We start from the raw sequence: 17,105 nt of genomic DNA, 5'->3' as shown, positions 1-17,105 counted from the left end.
TCTTGCTGTCATAGCCATAGTCATATAATAAGAGTCTGATGGGAATTTCCTCTATCCCAAATATTTTCTTGCCATCAATTCTGAATAAGTTGCTGAAATATTGTTGTAAAGTCATATCTCTGTTCTTCTTTTTTACAAAATGCACTGGCTCATCTCTTGAGAGTTTTTCCATTGTCACATGGCTGCAGTTAATTCCATAGATTTTCTCTATATCAAACTCCATCACGTCATTCCAGTCCAGAAGATTATCCAAGCCATTGATAACTTTATCTCTAATATCTTCATTAATTTCTTCAGAGATAATGTTAAGTTCCAAACAGTAGATTTTATTTCTAATATCCATAAACTCCAGATCTTTTTCCAATTCCACATTTGTTCCAATCTGCAGGGCTTGTATCTTCCCTTTATTTTTTCTTTTCTCATCTCTGATCTCATTCTCCTCTCTCACAGGATCCCCTATTTCTTTAAGCTCCTGCGTCATTTTGCTCAGTTCCATTTTCAGCTCCTTACTGCCCTGTCGCAGGGTTTGTTTCGTTATCTCAATCTCATCCATTATTTTCTGAAACATAATTACTTCCAGATTCTCAGCCACTTTCTTGATTGCCATTTTTAAAACCACGAAAACAAAACAAAACAAAAATAAAGAAGAACCACTTCTTATTTCAGCAACAATTGGGTTAATATTCCAGGCTTGATGACATCACAGTATAAACAGAGCAGCCTGCCTTATCTCTCTATGTTCAAGAATACAAAACAAATTTAGTTCCCAGCATCAAAACAGTTAGTGGCGTCGTGAAGAAGCAGATTCGTCAAAATAAAATAGACCAAAAAGAGAATAGTCCCAGACAATATAATGTTCCAAAGTTCATATTTTTTATTTTTTTCTCCTCGGAATAGAAATTCCTCTTCTGTTTATATCTTTAGAATGCACTTCCAGGACAGCTTTTTGCAATAGAAACAGAGATAAGCTGTTAATTTCGTGAATAACAGAGAAGAGTTATAGCTCACCCAGAAGTTCTTTAAAGCTGATTCATTTGACAAATCTCTTTTTGCTGCAACAATTTAAACCAAGTAAAAAAAAGAAAGAAGGGTGCTTGCCTGTTAGTCCGTTTTCTCTTTGAAGAAAAGATAAACGTATCGCATTAATCAGATAGAGCTTGTTCGGAAGTCCGTCCGGCATTGCTGGCTGGACCTTTTCTCATAAATTAATGAAATCCAGTCCTCCCAACAAAAACAGGCTTTTGAGGTTGATCTCTACGTTTCTCCCTGCCCGGGAGAAATTTCATCAGTCAAAAAAAAAAAAATGTTCTGACTGATTTATATCTGAATAAGCTTCTTGTGAGGCGGGAGCCCGTCTCAAAAGCAGGCACAAGCGAAGTCACCCTTCCCGGAAGTCCCACAAGTCTAAACTTTCATGGGGATGTGGAACTAGTTGTATGACTCCTAGGAACAACAGCTACAGAAGCTGCCTTACACACATCAGGCTATTTGTCCATCCAGCTGAGAATTGTCTACCAGGGGCTCAGGCAGGGTTTCCTCCCCCATCATCTGCCACTTGATCCTGATCCCCGATACTTGAACTGGAAATGCTCATGGTTGAACCTAGGACACAATGCATGCAAAGCATGTTCTCTCTGCCAGTCAACTAGGGCCCCTTTCCTAAGCAAGAATCCTGTTGCTAGTATAGAGGAGCAACAAACAGGACCTGAGAACAGGCCATGATCTCCACAATTCTTTCAGTAGCCTAGTATTATTATACCCATATTGGAGAGGGGCTGAAGCGGAGAGAATAGTGACTTGCTCAAGGCCATCTAGTGAGCTCATGGCTGAAGAACAATTTCAAATGGGGGCTTCCAGGCTCATGCCAACTCGTGATTTTAATAGGACTGTCTGTGAGGCACCTTCTAAACTCACATAAATTAGGTTTTTTAAAAAATAATTGGATGTTAAATGTTGTGGATGATGATGATTCAGTATGCTTTTGTTCCATGTGTGTATTTTCCAAGAGTGAAAAAAAAGTTTTATGTGTTTTAAAGACCATCAAGAAAACTCATAACACAGAGGTTTAGCTAGACGTGCATGTCAAGGTGGCACTGCAGTTGGGGAATTCCATTTGGGGAGCATAACAAGAGAATGAGAGAAGAAAGCAGTGGAGAGCTTTGGATTGTCCTTGTTGCATTTGCAAAAGCCATTCAATTTAAGGAAAGAACTTATATAGGAGACTTTAAAAGTTGGCTTTGAAAGTTTGCTTTGGGCAAAACCTAGTTACATTTTAGAGATGTGTGGACCCTCATGGGTTGACCAGTAGCCTCCCATATTTTCTTTGATCTTTCCCACCATGCAGAAGAATATTATGGCATGGGGACAGGGAGGAGATCTTAAAAATAAATTAAAAGGCTGTATTTTGAAGGGAAGATTATTGTACAGCATGTACTGCTTCTCTTGGATTTGCTGTGTAGAAGTACATAAGTGTGAGTGATGTAGAGGTACTTGTTTATTATAGAGCACATTTCAATGCAGTAATCATAAATATTGCTAAGGTTGTGCTCTGTTGAAATATGACCTACATACTCTTGATTGTTTGTGTTACGTGATTTGTCTGACACCCATTACATTCCGGGTAATGGCAGCCATTTGTTGCTGTGCACAGCAGGCGCTTTTGACAAAGGAAAATAGGCAGCAATAAAAAAGCTATAGTCTGAATTACATTCTGCACAGTGCCGCACTGCTGAGAGTTTGTGCAAGTGTGTTAACAATGCTCTGAACTGCCTCTTGTCAGCCTTCAGCCTGTAATGGCCATCTGTCCTTACATAAATCTGTCAAAACCTGCTAAGTTCAAGAGAGAGCACGGAATATACCTTGCACTGTCAACACAAAAATGTACACGTTTGCCGAGAGAAAATCAGCCAGCGTGAAATAATCCAAAAGGGCGCAGAATGTTTTAGCGCTATTGATTTAGGATCATGGCATGAGATGGGACTCGGATTACTGTGATTAGAGTAAAGGCAAAGCAGAGGCGATACTTGCCGCAAATAAATATGGTACTTATTTTCTCCAAGTTTAGATTCAAGGGAAGTGGGCAGATTTTGATCGTAGGAAGGAAGGGATTTGTGGTGGGAGAACCAGTGCAAAACTTTTTTCCACACTAATCCATAGCGATCATCCCCCCCCTCCGCTGGGTGATATTTAAGGGTGTTTCACACATCACTGTGCATAGTGACAAACTTAGGTTTGCTCCTGAAAACACACTCAGCAGGAACCCATAGCAAATTCTGGCTTATTATATGCTTGCAAGCTCAACTTTCTACCTATTTGCTGGAGGAAGGTCTCATTTTGAATGTTCCCCTATGTTGAAAGTTTCCTGCAAATAGAAAACCAGCATGGCTGGCAAAGTGTTGAGCTGGAACTTTTCTCAAAATGCTAGTTTTCTGTTTGCAAGGACAAGCTTTTAAAAGTGCTCATCTTATTCTGCTGAATATGAACGTGTGTGTGTGTGTTAAGCTTTCAGTTTTGCTAATTTGTGAATTTGCATTTCCAACTTTGTTTCAACTTTAAAGGCATATAATGTAGTTGAGTTGCTGAGTCTCTGTGTTAAGTCCCTCTGCATCATGTTTAAGTTCCTAGTCCTTATGTTTCAAACTCCCCAACTCTTGGTCCCTAAACATATGTGCTTCTCATCCCTCTTCAGTTCTTTTTGCACGCTTTACTTTGTATAAACTAGACATATGGAAAATACCCCTGAAAAGTAAATTATTTTAAGTTCCCTTTAATATTGTAACATATGTTTCACTTGAGCAGGACTTTCCACATTAGCCTTTAATTTTTATTCTGGGTGAAATTCAACAGTGGTTGATAAAAATCCACTTGTGAGCCTCTCTTGTGGAACAGTCCCACCACCTTTACCAAACACATCCTTTTAATAGTGTAATGGTCAGAATGTGTGGTTGTTACTATTTGGGTGAATGAATGAGGTAGCCTTTTCTTGATAGCCTGTGGCCCTAGTAAAACTATCGGCCACGGTGGCTGTGGGTAATGTGTAGCTCTTACCAGAACGAACCACAGACACCTTAATTATGTGAAAATTAGCCAAAAATATGCAGCAATATAATTGGGGCTATAGGTTTTGTGACCCAGTTTGGGTCCGAGAGGGCTCAAATTGACTAAAAAAGCTCCATAATGTGTTGAATTAATTTTTGGGAGCATCACTAAAAACGGAGAAGAGACAGTTCAACATCTGTACATAATGCAAGAAAAAATATTTGATTTCTCTTATGGATACAAAATGTTCATAATGGCTGAGAAGTGGTCTGTCTTCTGCAGATTATACACCGTTTCCCCCTCATATAGCCTGTTATCACACTGATGAGTGGTTGATCATACCTCTATTGAGGTAACATTTCTAGTATATCTTCCTTTCATTAGTCAGCACTGTTCCTTCCAATTACATAGGCCTTAAAATGGGGTGGGCAGTACCATCTTGAGGGATTAAGCTAGTTACAGTTTTATACCCTATGACCCTAGTAAAATTATTAGCCATGATGGTGGTTGATAAACTTTCACTGAATGGTAAGGATGGGATCTGATGGCTGGTGTTGCTTCAAAAGCATTCCATCAACCTAACAGGCGGTATCAATTTGAGTTTGTTCTTTGTCTATTGCTTTTACCAGTCTGACTTTTCCTCCACAAAATAAAAAAATCAATATTAATGTCAGTATTTTGAAAGGAAAGCAGCTTTACCTCTGCTGTGACTGAGGCTGGTCAGTTTTCATATTAGCAAGCAGAGACTGGTTGTTTTCCATTTGGAGAGGAAAGGAGGAAAGCAGCTTTCAGTGCCTCCCATCCCCCACTATCCATCAGTCCATCCAACCATCACACTCTTTAGCTCTCCTTCTGCCTGTCCATCCCTCCAGCCTCCTGCCACCCATTCACTCACCCACCCAGTCTGCTTCCCCTTCCCCTACCTCCATTGCTAGTCCCAGCTGGCCCGTATGCTATCTGGGGGGGTGTATCTCTACCACCAACTCCTTGCTCTGCCCCCTCCCTGCCAAGTGCAGCTTACACACATGTGCGTGTGCGCACACACACACAAAGAGAGAGAGAGAGAGAGAGAGAGAGAGAGAGAGAGAATTAGCCAGCAAAGACAGGCCAATCAGTATCAGACACATTCTCCCTCCCTTCTCCCAGTCAATTTTGGTTAGCAAGGTAGCAAGCAAAGCAGGCTGATCAATTTAGCTTATATTTGATGTAGTAAATATCCAGTGTTGGGAAAAGAAGGGGAAGTTCACAGGATTCAAGACTGGTCCACAAAGATAGTGGACCTGCAAATTATCAGGGAATCCAATGGCAATTCTGATTTCATCAAAATCCTCACCCATCCCTATTGAAAGGCGTTACACAGTTGAAATGCATAATGTTCAAATATGAACAACAAGATGATAAAACAACTTAACAAATGCAATATTCAATGTGGAACAAAAGTCAGAAAGACGAAAATGAAAGAGAACTTGATCCCATGACAATACTTCTTACCATGCCATTATGTTGTTACCGTATCTTCAAAATTCAGATAAGTACTATGTAAACTGCCGTGGAGGGAAATATATTAAGTGAATAAAATACTTGTGTTAATCTTAAGTCACAGTAATGTAGTGCCTTTTCAGTCTAATTGTGAGCAGAGCAAAAGCATTTGTAAGGTACAGCCTCCTCTTTCAGGTGTAAAAGTGGAATAGCTGGCAGCGAGCAGTACGAGGCGCTTCATGGAATACCTACTCTCAGAAATCCTCACTGCAACCTTAAAAGCTAACAAATTTCTTATGGCATATGCTTTCATGGACTGTAGTTCACGAAGGCGTATGCCATAAGAACTTTGTTAGCCTTTAAGGTGCCACAATATTTTTCCTCTCCCCTTTTCCTTTTTTTTTGCTACAAGACAAACACTTTGGAAATTCTCACTTTAGCTTCTGTTACAAAATACACTGGAGAGCTAGGGATGCATAATGATAAACAGATTACGAAGTCTTCATAATGGGAGAAGTTGTAGTCCCTAATCCATATAATCAGATTCTTGTATGAACTGCTATTTCTGCTTCCTCGTGTTTATATACTAGTTGGAGCTCAGAGCAGCTTACATATGATACTGGGGGTGTTTAGCAGCCCATAATTTGTGTTTCTCACAAATAACAGCATGTGCTTGTTAATCCTGTGGATTTTCAGTTGAAGAACACAAGAAAAACTCATTGAGTAAGGCAACATGTTCCCACAGTGGCCAACCAGATGCCTGCGGGAAGCACAAGAGCACTTGGGCTCTGCAGCAGCTGGGATTCCGAGGCATCCTGCCTCCAATAGGAGAAGGAGACCATGGCCATCACAGCTAGGAGCCAATGATCGTTTCGTTGTAGTAGTGAATTCCATAGTTTAACTGCTGTATGAAGTCCATCCTTTTGTCTGCCCTCGCAAAAGGTTTACTTTCTTCCTTTTCCATAATTGTTCTGTTTCGCTTACCAGGCTGACTTTTACTTTTGCCCATCTGGAAATGTTTAGTATATTTGTGGCTGAGTTAAATTGATTAGAACATTCTGTCTAAAGCTGCATTTAGACAGCACTTTATTCTGTTTTTCCTACATTTCCTTACCTGTTAATTTTCTCATTTTCTGTGATCTTTCCCCCGACATAAAAGCCACCTTTGGTCCATATAACTCCATATTGTCTATGCTGACTGGCTGTGTAGGATTTCAGACAGGGGACATTTGAAGCTGTATCTAGAAATGCCATGGGAATGGACCTATGATCTTTTCCACAGAAATCATGTGCTCTGCCACTGAACTATAGTTTCCTTAAAGCTTGCAAGTGCTCAGCTGCAGCTGTAGATGGCCATCAGGGAAGATGGCCAGGGAGCAAAGGAAATAGAGAAGTGTGGGGAGGCTTGCTGTGCAGATGCTGTGCCCTGCTCAGTGTCTTCCAACCACCAGTGCAAGTATATCCAAGGGAATGGAGCAAACTGTTCCACTGGAGGTGCTAGCCAGGTGCAGCGTTCACTTTGTATGGATGGCCCTTTAATTCTCTTCCTTGTTGCCTCTCTGGCTTCAGGAACTATAAGATATAATTCATCCCCCCCCCAACTGCTTGATACACAGTATGGCAGCTCAGGTTGCTGGATTGTTGTTACAGGCCTTGGGCTGCTGCATCATGGCTTGGTGGCTCTGATGCAGTGAGATGTTTGTGCGCTGCTCTTGAGGTTGAATGTTTTTAGTAGTTGGGCTCTGTGTTACTGGCCATTAGGGTGCTGGAGATTATGGTCAAGGTTTGTGTAGAACTAGCTTAGAAAAGGCTAACTAACTAGAAATGACTGTCTTTTTTCAAAGACACACCTCTAATCCTCCGTGAATTTGCTTTTCTGAACTGGGGATCTTCAATTTGCACATGGTAAAATTGCTGATGCAAATTTCTGAATCTCCTTTTGGAAAAAAATAGTTTTATTGCCCAACTTACCACTCAACTAGGAAGATTTGGTTCCCAACAGGCTGTAAAAATATATATATTAAAAAATATTCCATTAACATCACCTTTGACAAAACCTGAAAGAAACTCAAAAGAGTTGCAGACATCCACTGTGCAAAACTACCAGCAGTGGGATGAAAGCTTTTGACTTCTTTCATTCTAGGGGTTTTTTGGCTGTGTGTGATATCTCTACAAAGTGATCTAGCATAGTAAATTAACCCCATACTGTGGGGAGGAAACCTGGTAGCTATTGAACTGACGTTAGTCTCCTCTTTATTTATTTAATCCTCTATTTACTAAGCAGTGGGTAAATTTCAGTATCTTTTTTTGTGATATTCATTGGAGTTTGGGTGTTTAGCTGTTGTTTCATTATTATTCGTACTCTTTTTTGTTCTTGTTGCAGAAACATGTTTTGGGAAAACTTTGTTCTTTTGCCTCCAAGAATATATTCTGTGTATATTAGCAAGAGTTGCCTGAGTTATTGAACTCAGCAGACCAATAATAATAATAATAATAATAATTTAATTTGTGGGTCACCTATCTGGCCAATGGCCACTCTAGGCGACATACAATTTAACAACAATACATTACATCATAATAAAATACATCATAAAAGACAATATAACAATGAAACAGTTCCAGTACAGAGTAGTAGGCTATTGGTCGTAAAAATTTAACCTTCCCCGTAAGTCCCAAAGGCCTGTCTGAAGAGCCAGGTCTTCAAAGCTTGGCGGAATACATTCAGGGAAGGGGCATGCCGAAGGTCATACGGGAGGGAGTTCCAGAGAGTGGGGGCCGCCACTGAAAATGCCCTCTCTCTCGTCCCCGCCAACCTAGCTGTTTTAGTTGGCGGGATTGAGAGAAGGTCCTGTGTGGCTGATCTTGTTGGGCGGCATGGTTGGTGGCGCTGGAGGCACTCCATCAGATAAACTGGGCCGAGACCGTATAGGGATTTAAAGGTTAATACCAACACCTTGAATTGGGCCCGGAAAATAACTGGAAGCCAGTGTAGGTCGAACAACACTGGAGTGATGTGTTCCCGGCGGCGACAGTTTGTAAGTAGTCGAGCCGCAGCATTTTGTATAAGTTGTAATTTCCGGACCGTTTTCAAGGGTAACCCCACGTAGAGCGCATTACAGTAATCTAATCGAGAGGTGACCAGGGCGTGTACCACCAGTGGGAGCTGATGAGCAGGAAGGTAGGGCTGCAGTCTACGAATGAGGTGTAGTTGATACCAAGCTGCCCGGCTCACTGCCGAAATCTGAGCCTCCATGGACAGCTTGGAATCAAGAACAACCCCAAGGCTGCGGACCTGGTCCTTCAGGGGCAATTTCACCCCATCGAACACCAGGTCAACATCTCCCAACCTTCCTTTGTCTCCCACGAGTAGCACCTCAGTCTTATCAGGATTCAACTTCAGCCTGTTCCTTCCCATCCATCCACTCACGGATTCCAGGCACTTGGACATGGTCTCCACAGCAGACTCTGGTGAAGATTTAAACGAGAGATAGAGCTGAGTGTCATCCGCATATTGGTGGCACTGCAGCCCAAATCTCCTGATGATTGTCCCCAGCGGCTTCATATAGATATTAAATAGCATGGGAGAGAGGATAGAGCCCTGTGGCACACCACAATTGAGAGGCCAAGGGTCTGAAACCTCCTCCCTCAATGCTACCTGTTGATGCCTGTCGGAAAGAAAGGAATGGAACCACCGTAGTACAGTGCCTCCTATTCCCGATTCCTCCAGGCGATGTAAAAGGATACTGTGGTCGACAGTATCAAAAGCCGCTGAGAGATCGAGGAGGACAAGAAAGGTGAATTCTCCCCTATCTAATGCCCTCCTCATATCATCAACCAGAGCGACCAATGCTGTTTCAGTTCCATGTCCAGTCCTGAAACCCGATTGGTATGGATCCAAATAATCCGTTTCATCCAAGTGTGTCAACAACTGATTAGCCACCACTCGCTCAATGATCTTGCCCAGGAATGGTAGATTCGAAATTGGGCGAAAGTTATTCAAAACTTGGGGATCCAAGGAGGACTTCTTTACGATGGGCTTTACAATTGCCTCCTTGAGTGCTAATGGCATTACACCCTCCTCCAAGGATGCATTGACCACTGCCTTAATCCCCTCGCCCAGTTTCTCTTTGCAGCTCACAAGGAGCCACGATGGGCAAGGATCAATTAGACAGGTGGTAGGCTTCACAGTCGAGAGCACCTTGTCCACATCCTCAGAAGGAAGAGGTTGAAACCGATCCCATTTGACCGGGTTGCAACTGGCCAACTCTGTTTCATTTACTGTATCCACGGCGTACAGAATCGAGCTCCGTAAATGTTCGATTTTGTCGGCAAAGTGCTTTGCTAATTTGTCACAGGAGGCCTTAGACTGTTCCAAGGGTTCCTGAGCAACTGGACCGACCAGGCTTCGGACCACTTGGAACAACCCCCTGGGACAGCACTCTGCAGACGCAATAGAGGCAGCAAAGAACCTCTTCTTTTCTGCCTTTATTGCCACTTGGTAGGCAGTTACTGCTGCTCTAACCTGTGTCCGGACATCTTCGGAACGGGATTTCTGCCACCGGCGTTCTAGTCATCTCACCTCCTGTCTCAGATTTCGCAGCCGTGGAGTATACCATGGTGCTAACTGAGTTCTATTCAGGGGGAGAGGACGTTTCGGTGCCACATGATCCAGAGCCCTGGTGATCCCCTCATTCCACTCCATCACCAGGGTATCGACCGTGCGGCCTTCAGCAGGTTCCAATTCCCCAAGCGCAGTCAGGAATCCTTCTGGATCCATTAGGCGTCTGGGGCGGACCATTCTAATAGGTCCTTTTCCCCTACGGAGGGTGTGTGGTATCGAGAAGTCTATATTTACCAGATAGTGGTCTGACCATGACACAGGGGTGGAAGAAGCCACCCCCAACTTCAGAACACTTCCCTCCCCTCCCAGGACAAATATAAGGTCGAGAGCATGACCGGCTACATGGGTGGGCCCAATATTACTAAGGTGCAGTTCCCAGGAAGCCATGGTTTCCAGGAAATCCCGAGGGGCTCCTATGAGAGTGGCCTCAGCATGTACGTTGAAGTCCCCGAGAATTAACAGCTCTGGGGACAACGCATATACAGCCGAGACCACCTCTAGCACCTCGGCCAGGGAGTCTGCTGTGCAGCGGGGTGGGCGGTACACAAGCAGGATCCCCAAACTGCCCTTCGGGCCCAACCTCCAGTACATGCAGTCAACAAACTTAGTCCTATGAAGAGGAGGTCTGGTAAAAACTAGAGACTCCCGATAGATGACTGCCACACCCCCTCCCCACCTTCCCACCCTCGGTTGTTGTGCATAACGGAAACCCGGCGGACACATGGCCTCAAGAATGGGAGCTGAGGCCTCATCCAGCCAGGTCTCCGTAATACATGCCAGGTCTGCTTGCCCATCCAAGATTATATCATGGATATGCGATGTTTTTTGTACTACAGACCTGACATTACACACCAAAATCATTGCTGTCAAATTGTACGCCCACCTGTGGTCCCTGCAATCTCTTTGTGTTGTCTATTACCGAAGAACTCTTTTGATTCATGACAAGTTTACTTTTCTCCAAGTTTTCATCATCTAAATTATACTGGCTTTAAAAAGATTTGGATTGGGCCGGAAAGACTTGTCAGTGCTTTAAATTTATAGTGTAAATTTACCATTTTCAACTTTGTAAACAAAACAAAAATCAAAATCCCTGTTTCCAATAGTGTTTGCGGGATGTTGATTGAGTGGTTACCAATCACACTTGTTCTTTAAAATTCTCCAATTCCCAGTGGGACTTAGCATATGCAGAAGAGCAAATTAGCTCTTCCTCTTCTGCTGCACTCCTGATGAAAATAGACTTTCTCCATGCTCCATAAGAAAAAAGCTCCCACTGACATCAATGGGATCTTGTTTTTGTAACGCTGATTGGAGCGCAGTGGTGATATTCATTGGGATTGAGGCTGTCATGGAAAGGGTTAAACATCCCTTCCCCCACATGCAATTAAAGTAACATCTAGTTTGGCCTTTAGTGGACTGCATTTGGGGCCTCTTTATAAGCACTACTTACAGCAGCTTTTGTGCCATAGCAGTTCATGCACGTCCCACATCACTGTGGTAGTATTGAAGGTCAGTGCCATGCAGGAGGAGCCCATGATTTGGTTCCTCTCATGCCAGTGTTGCTCGAGTTTCCTGGGGGACAATGCTGGTGTGGAGGGGGGCACGACATTTGCTTCTGCCTTGTGATCTAGGACTTTGTGACATTATCGAGTGGTGCAGAAAGGATCCATGCTGCAGTTATCGCACACCACTGAAGGTAGTAACAGAAGAGACTTATAGTAACATCATCATCAAATTTTATGTCAGAAGGGGTTAAAAAAAGCATTGTTTGTGTTGGGTTTTGTGTGTGTTTGCTTTATTTATTTATTCATTTATTTACACATTAAAATGATTTCCTTTTATAGCACCCTCAGTGTTCATGACACTTCACAGAGTAACAACAAAAAGATCAGTCCATCTTCTGAGATTCTTACCATCTGAAATTCAGAATGGTGAAGTCAGCAGAGGGAGAGGAGGAAGTTGGAAGCAAGGATACACTAAAGAATATGTATTCAGTTTAGCTGCATGTACATAAGATGAGTTTCATTAGGGGACCGAGGGGTCTTGGCAAAGGTTCCAGGGAAAGATGGCTTTTGAGGAAGAGAGGGTGACTGCATCATGGAGGTGTTTGGAGAAGAGTGTGTAGAACCCACGTGCTAAGAGTTGGGTTTCTGTTTTTGCTTTGCTTCCTTCTTAGGCCTAACTCCGCCTACAACCCCTCCTCACAAAACCAACCAAGACAACCCTTTTAGGACTTCACCAAAACCAAAGTCGTCATGCAAGACTGTTATGCCACCTTCCAAAAAACTGCGCTGCAATGAGTCTTCCAGCTCTCAAGGACATAACTTAGTTCGGAAGGGTCCAGAGCAGTCAGAGCTGTATGCACAGCTTAGTAAGACGACTGTGCTGTCTGTCGGTCATGAGGAGAGGAAGACAAAGCGGCCTGGTTTGCGCTTGTTTGGTGACCATGACTACTGTCAGTCTGTTAATTCAAAAACAGAAATATGCATCAATCTATCCCAGGAGCTTGAGGATTCTAGACAAGTAGAATTACAAGGCTGCTTGCTTGGCCGGTGGTGTCATATTTGTTCTTCTTTCGAACAATGCAACCAGTACAAGATAGAGACTTCACAAATGAGCAAGCAAGATTTGCAATGCAGCAACCGGAAACAGCTCCAAGACCAAGAAATCCGGGCCGAACTCAATAAGCACTTTGGTCACCCTAGCCAAGCTGTTTTTGAGGAAGAGACCGCTAAGACCAGTGCACTGAGGAACAGCAGTAATTATAATGACGAACAATTCTCCAAGCTACCTATGTTTATAAATTCAGGACTAACAATGGATGGTCTTTTTGATGACAGTGAAGATGAAAGCGATAAACTGTGCTGGTCGTGGGATGGGACGCAAGCCTACTCATTGTTTGACCTGTCTCCTTCTTGCTCATCCCTTAACTCTCCATGCAGAGATTCAGTATCTCCACTCAAATCCTTCCTTTCTCAAAGATTCCAAAGGATACGCTCTCGATCAATGTCCTTTCCTCAGCACAGGGCTTCTTCCCGTTCTCCATACTACCGATCAAGATCAAGGTCACCATGCAGTAGATCCTCCTCAAGGTACTATGCTGGAAAGGGGATGCTAAACCATAACAAGCAGTCTGATGGAATGTGACTCTCACTTGCAGAAGGTTGCTGTGCTAACCTTTTATCAGCAACCTCTCTGATATTAAGCTAGTTTATATGAAACAAGGTTGGCAGTCGCTAACTCAGTAATCTATTCTTATCACAGTAAAGAATTTACAGAGAGAAAATAAATCACTTGGACAGACGAAAGGAAGTACCTTTTTCACACAATACACAATTATGGAGTTCATTACCGTAACATGTGTTGATGATGGCCAACTAGCTTAGAGGGGTTTTTTAAGGATCAGCGGAAATTTGTGGAAGATAAGTCTATGAAAGGATAGAAGCTCTGATAAGCCAAACAGAGTTTCCATGATTAGAGGCAATTCCTTACTGATTGCTTGATATACAAAGCACTGCTAGTACATCATCCTGGAGCTATCGAGCTTGCCATTGTTGGAGATAATATGGTAGACTAAATGGACCCAGCAAGGCAGCTGGTATGTTGTTGTTAGATGGCTAAAAAAATACAATCATGAGAAAACCCAATAAGCAGCTAGGAAGAAACTATATGTCTGTGGCACAGGAGGCTGAAAAGAGCATGATGCGGATTACTCATCTGTTATGATCAATGACAAATGTTCTTTTTTAAAAATTTCTTCCAACAGATCTTCCTACTATTATGAGCCCAGTTATTGTAGACCCCGGGCATATAGAAGTTCCCCCTTGTATTCAAGATCCCGATCCCGATCTCCAAATAGCCATAGACCCAGGTAGCAAAGTATACCGTATTTATACATCTCACTTGTTGTTGCATGTGCCAAAAACATAAAAACCACAAACACCCAATCTTTATTATTCATTACACCACTGGGAAATGCAGGCACTTGATTTTAATGATTAAATTATGTCTCCTAGATATGACAGCTATGAGGAATATCAGCATGAAAGGCTGAAGAGGGAAGAGTACCGCAAAGAATATGAAAAACGGGAATCTGAAAGGGCCAAACAAAGAGAGAGACAGAGGCAGAAAGCAATTGTAAGCAGATAACTTTTCATTTTGGAAGAGATTTGTCTTTCTTTTGTAGATTATTTTTTTAAATGTAATATTTTAAAGCTACTGTAAATCATCACTTTCTACATTCAATAGCCACTAGAAGACGTATTAGAAAAGGGCTTTGTCATGGATAGTAAGCAGCAAAGTAGCTTAAATTTAGATAGCATACGGATGTATAGAAATGTGTAAATATGCCACAGAAGCAGCAACTTCTGTGACGTGGACGAACATGTATGTTATCGTAAACAATTGACAAATCTATTTAATCTTGGGGCATATGTATTCTACAAAGTTATGCCAGTGGTATACCAGTTTTAATGTCATGTCACCCCCTGAAGATTCCTGGGACTTGTAGTTTTATGAGGATGCTGAGCATCCTTTGTTAGAGAACCTTCTCTCCCTCACAGAAGTGTAGCTCCCTGAGAAGAGGAATAACTTTTCAGCTATGGAGAAAAGCGATCATGTATGTATATATTCAGGGACAGGTTTGATGTATATTATATACTTATAGCTGATCTGCGACAAATCGGAAGTCAACTATTTTATTTTTATTTTTTGTTGTTGTATTGTTATGTTTTTTTACTTTGTTTTGTTTGTCTTTTGAAAAATTTGAATAAAAATTATTTTTTTAAAAAAGGATATCAGATGAGCTCCGCCACTACACCATCTGCTGCTGACTTCAGGTGCAGGTTGACCTAAACAGCATCAGGCATGCAAAAATGATTTGGGAAACAACAGGAATGTTCTACCTGTCCTTAACTATTCAGCAGCAGTATCTGCTAATGAATGAAACCGACAAAAGCCAGAATTTTGCATAGATCTCTCTTCTTGGTTGCTTCCCCTACCAGTGTCTGTGCATGTAGGTGTGGAAATAGCCATGTTGTCAGCCACTCCCATGTAATTTTTTTCTACTCCAACATTACTAGGACAAGATAGCATGGAGCCACCACAGAGCAACACTATGCTGCTCCTGGTGCTTGAATCATATTATCAGCCCCTCAAAAGTATGCACTCCTAAGAGACAAGCTAAATGCGATGCAAGATATGTGCAAATGCATCTTCCAACTTTTTTTCATTTGCTAAAAGCAGCTGTGTGTGTATGTGTGGCAGGTGTGTGAGTTGGGTGGGATCAGCACCATGATGCTGGGGTAGGGGGATCTAATCCTGTTCCACCTGTGCTGTGGCCCCAATCCAAATGGTCTCTCTGAAGGTGCTAATGTCCACCACGCCAGGGGGAAAGGACATGAAGGGATATGTTCAAACTCCTCCCTCTTTTTCTGCCACACTGCAGCCCTGATCAAAATCCCTACCCCAGAACCAGAGCAGCTCTTATAGATAGCTATAGATATATAGATATAGATTTAAAAGTTCAGGTTGGCCTTAAGATGTTTTTAGCTTCTTGAGTCTGAAGAATCTCTTGGTAGCATGCATGGTCCACCAAACATTGACAAATGTATCAGAGCAAGATGAACTTCAAGCTGTTTTGAAAGTGAGCGGCATTTAGGCTTTTCTATAAATTTCTCTTTACCACAAGATACAATCTTCCTGTGCAGCTGCCTTTGTGTGTGTGTGTATATATATATATATATATATATATATACTTATATATATATATATATTTATTTATATATATATATATATATATATATATATATTGTTGAAGAATTACAAAAGAAAGCATGTAATAGATCCAGAGCATGATATGAAGGGACATGCTGCAGCAACTTTGTTGCAGCTACTTTAGTTTGGGTCTGAATAGTGCCTGGACAGGAGACTGCCTGGGAACTCTGGTCAATTTGCCTTAATTTCTCAGGAATGGGGAGAATGCACTGCCACTATATATAATGATGACCACTGACTTAGATGCCCTTAAAAGGGGATCAGGCGCATTCATGGAGGATGGGGCTATCAAAGGCTATTAGCCGTGAGTTAAATGGAGTCTCCATTTTCAAAGATAGAGTACCGCTGAGTACTAGATTGCTAGTGGCAAGCAGTAGGGTTGCACTGTTGCTTCATGCCCTACTTGTGGGATTCCTAGAAGCACCTGGTTGGCTACTGTTGCTGCTAGGACACTGAACTAGATAGATCCTCTGTCTGATCTAGCAGGGCTCTCCTTGTGTTCTTTTGAGGAAAGATGGGATGTAATATCATAAAAATAAATATGAACTTCACTCATGTGCCTTAGCTGTTTTAGAACATCTGGTTCTAAAGATATGTCACACTTTAGAGACTAGAATTTTGTGTTTAGCCTCGTATTTCTTCTATTCTCCCTCATAAATTTCTGGACCCATATATGAGAGACACTACAAAGAGAGCTGCCGTAATACGATTGGAATTATCAAAAAGCCTTGTAAGCCCAAACCAGAGTTGAAACACAGCATTGCCTTCCAATCCTTAGGCACAATGGCATGCAATTTAAGGAAATAATTAGTAGACTCTTTTGTCGTTCTTGCATATTGGAGGACATATGGTACATTTCAGTTTTAAATTTGAATTTCTGTGATTTGGTTGTTTTTACTTATTCCCTTAATTGTACTTTTCCAAGCTTTTTTTAAAAAAATGTTCAGTTTTAGCAGACTTATCTCTCCCTCCCTAAATAAAGAGAAGGGGAAATAAAAGCCAAAAATGATCACATTCATGACGAATCTCATGGAACATATGCAGTGTTTATTCCCATTACATAGCTCCATTATGTTTTCAGTGTTGGTGTGTGAGACATTATGGGTTTCCCCTGTTCCATTCCAGATATATTATATGAAATGAAGTGTATTAGAAAGTCTGCTGTTATGTTATGCTCCATCTGGTCAGTCATTTT

The 17,105-nt window shown here is 42.0% G+C and overlaps 1 protein-coding gene across 6 annotated transcripts in view; it reads left to right on the top strand.

Annotated features, from left to right (window-relative positions):
* The window catches only part of PPARGC1A (PPARG coactivator 1 alpha), a 931,093-nt gene that overhangs the window by 902,852 nt on the left and 11,136 nt on the right, over positions 1-17,105 (top strand). For all 6 annotated transcript variants that reach the window (XM_061583991.1, XM_061583992.1, XM_061583995.1 and 3 more), the window contains 3 exons: positions 12,312-13,227; positions 13,902-14,006; positions 14,152-14,272. In XM_061583991.1, the coding sequence (XP_061439975.1) occupies positions 12,312-13,227; positions 13,902-14,006; positions 14,152-14,272 (1,142 nt within the window). The remainder of the gene's footprint in view (positions 1-12,311; positions 13,228-13,901; positions 14,007-14,151; positions 14,273-17,105) is intronic.

The sequence above is a fragment of the Rhineura floridana genome, chromosome 9 (assembly GCF_030035675.1).
Source record: "Rhineura floridana isolate rRhiFlo1 chromosome 9, rRhiFlo1.hap2, whole genome shotgun sequence".
In the NCBI taxonomy this organism is placed as follows: Eukaryota; Metazoa; Chordata; class Lepidosauria; order Squamata; family Rhineuridae; genus Rhineura; species Rhineura floridana.
Note: the sequence above shows the minus strand (reverse complement) of the source record. Positions and strands in the feature narration are given on the sequence as shown.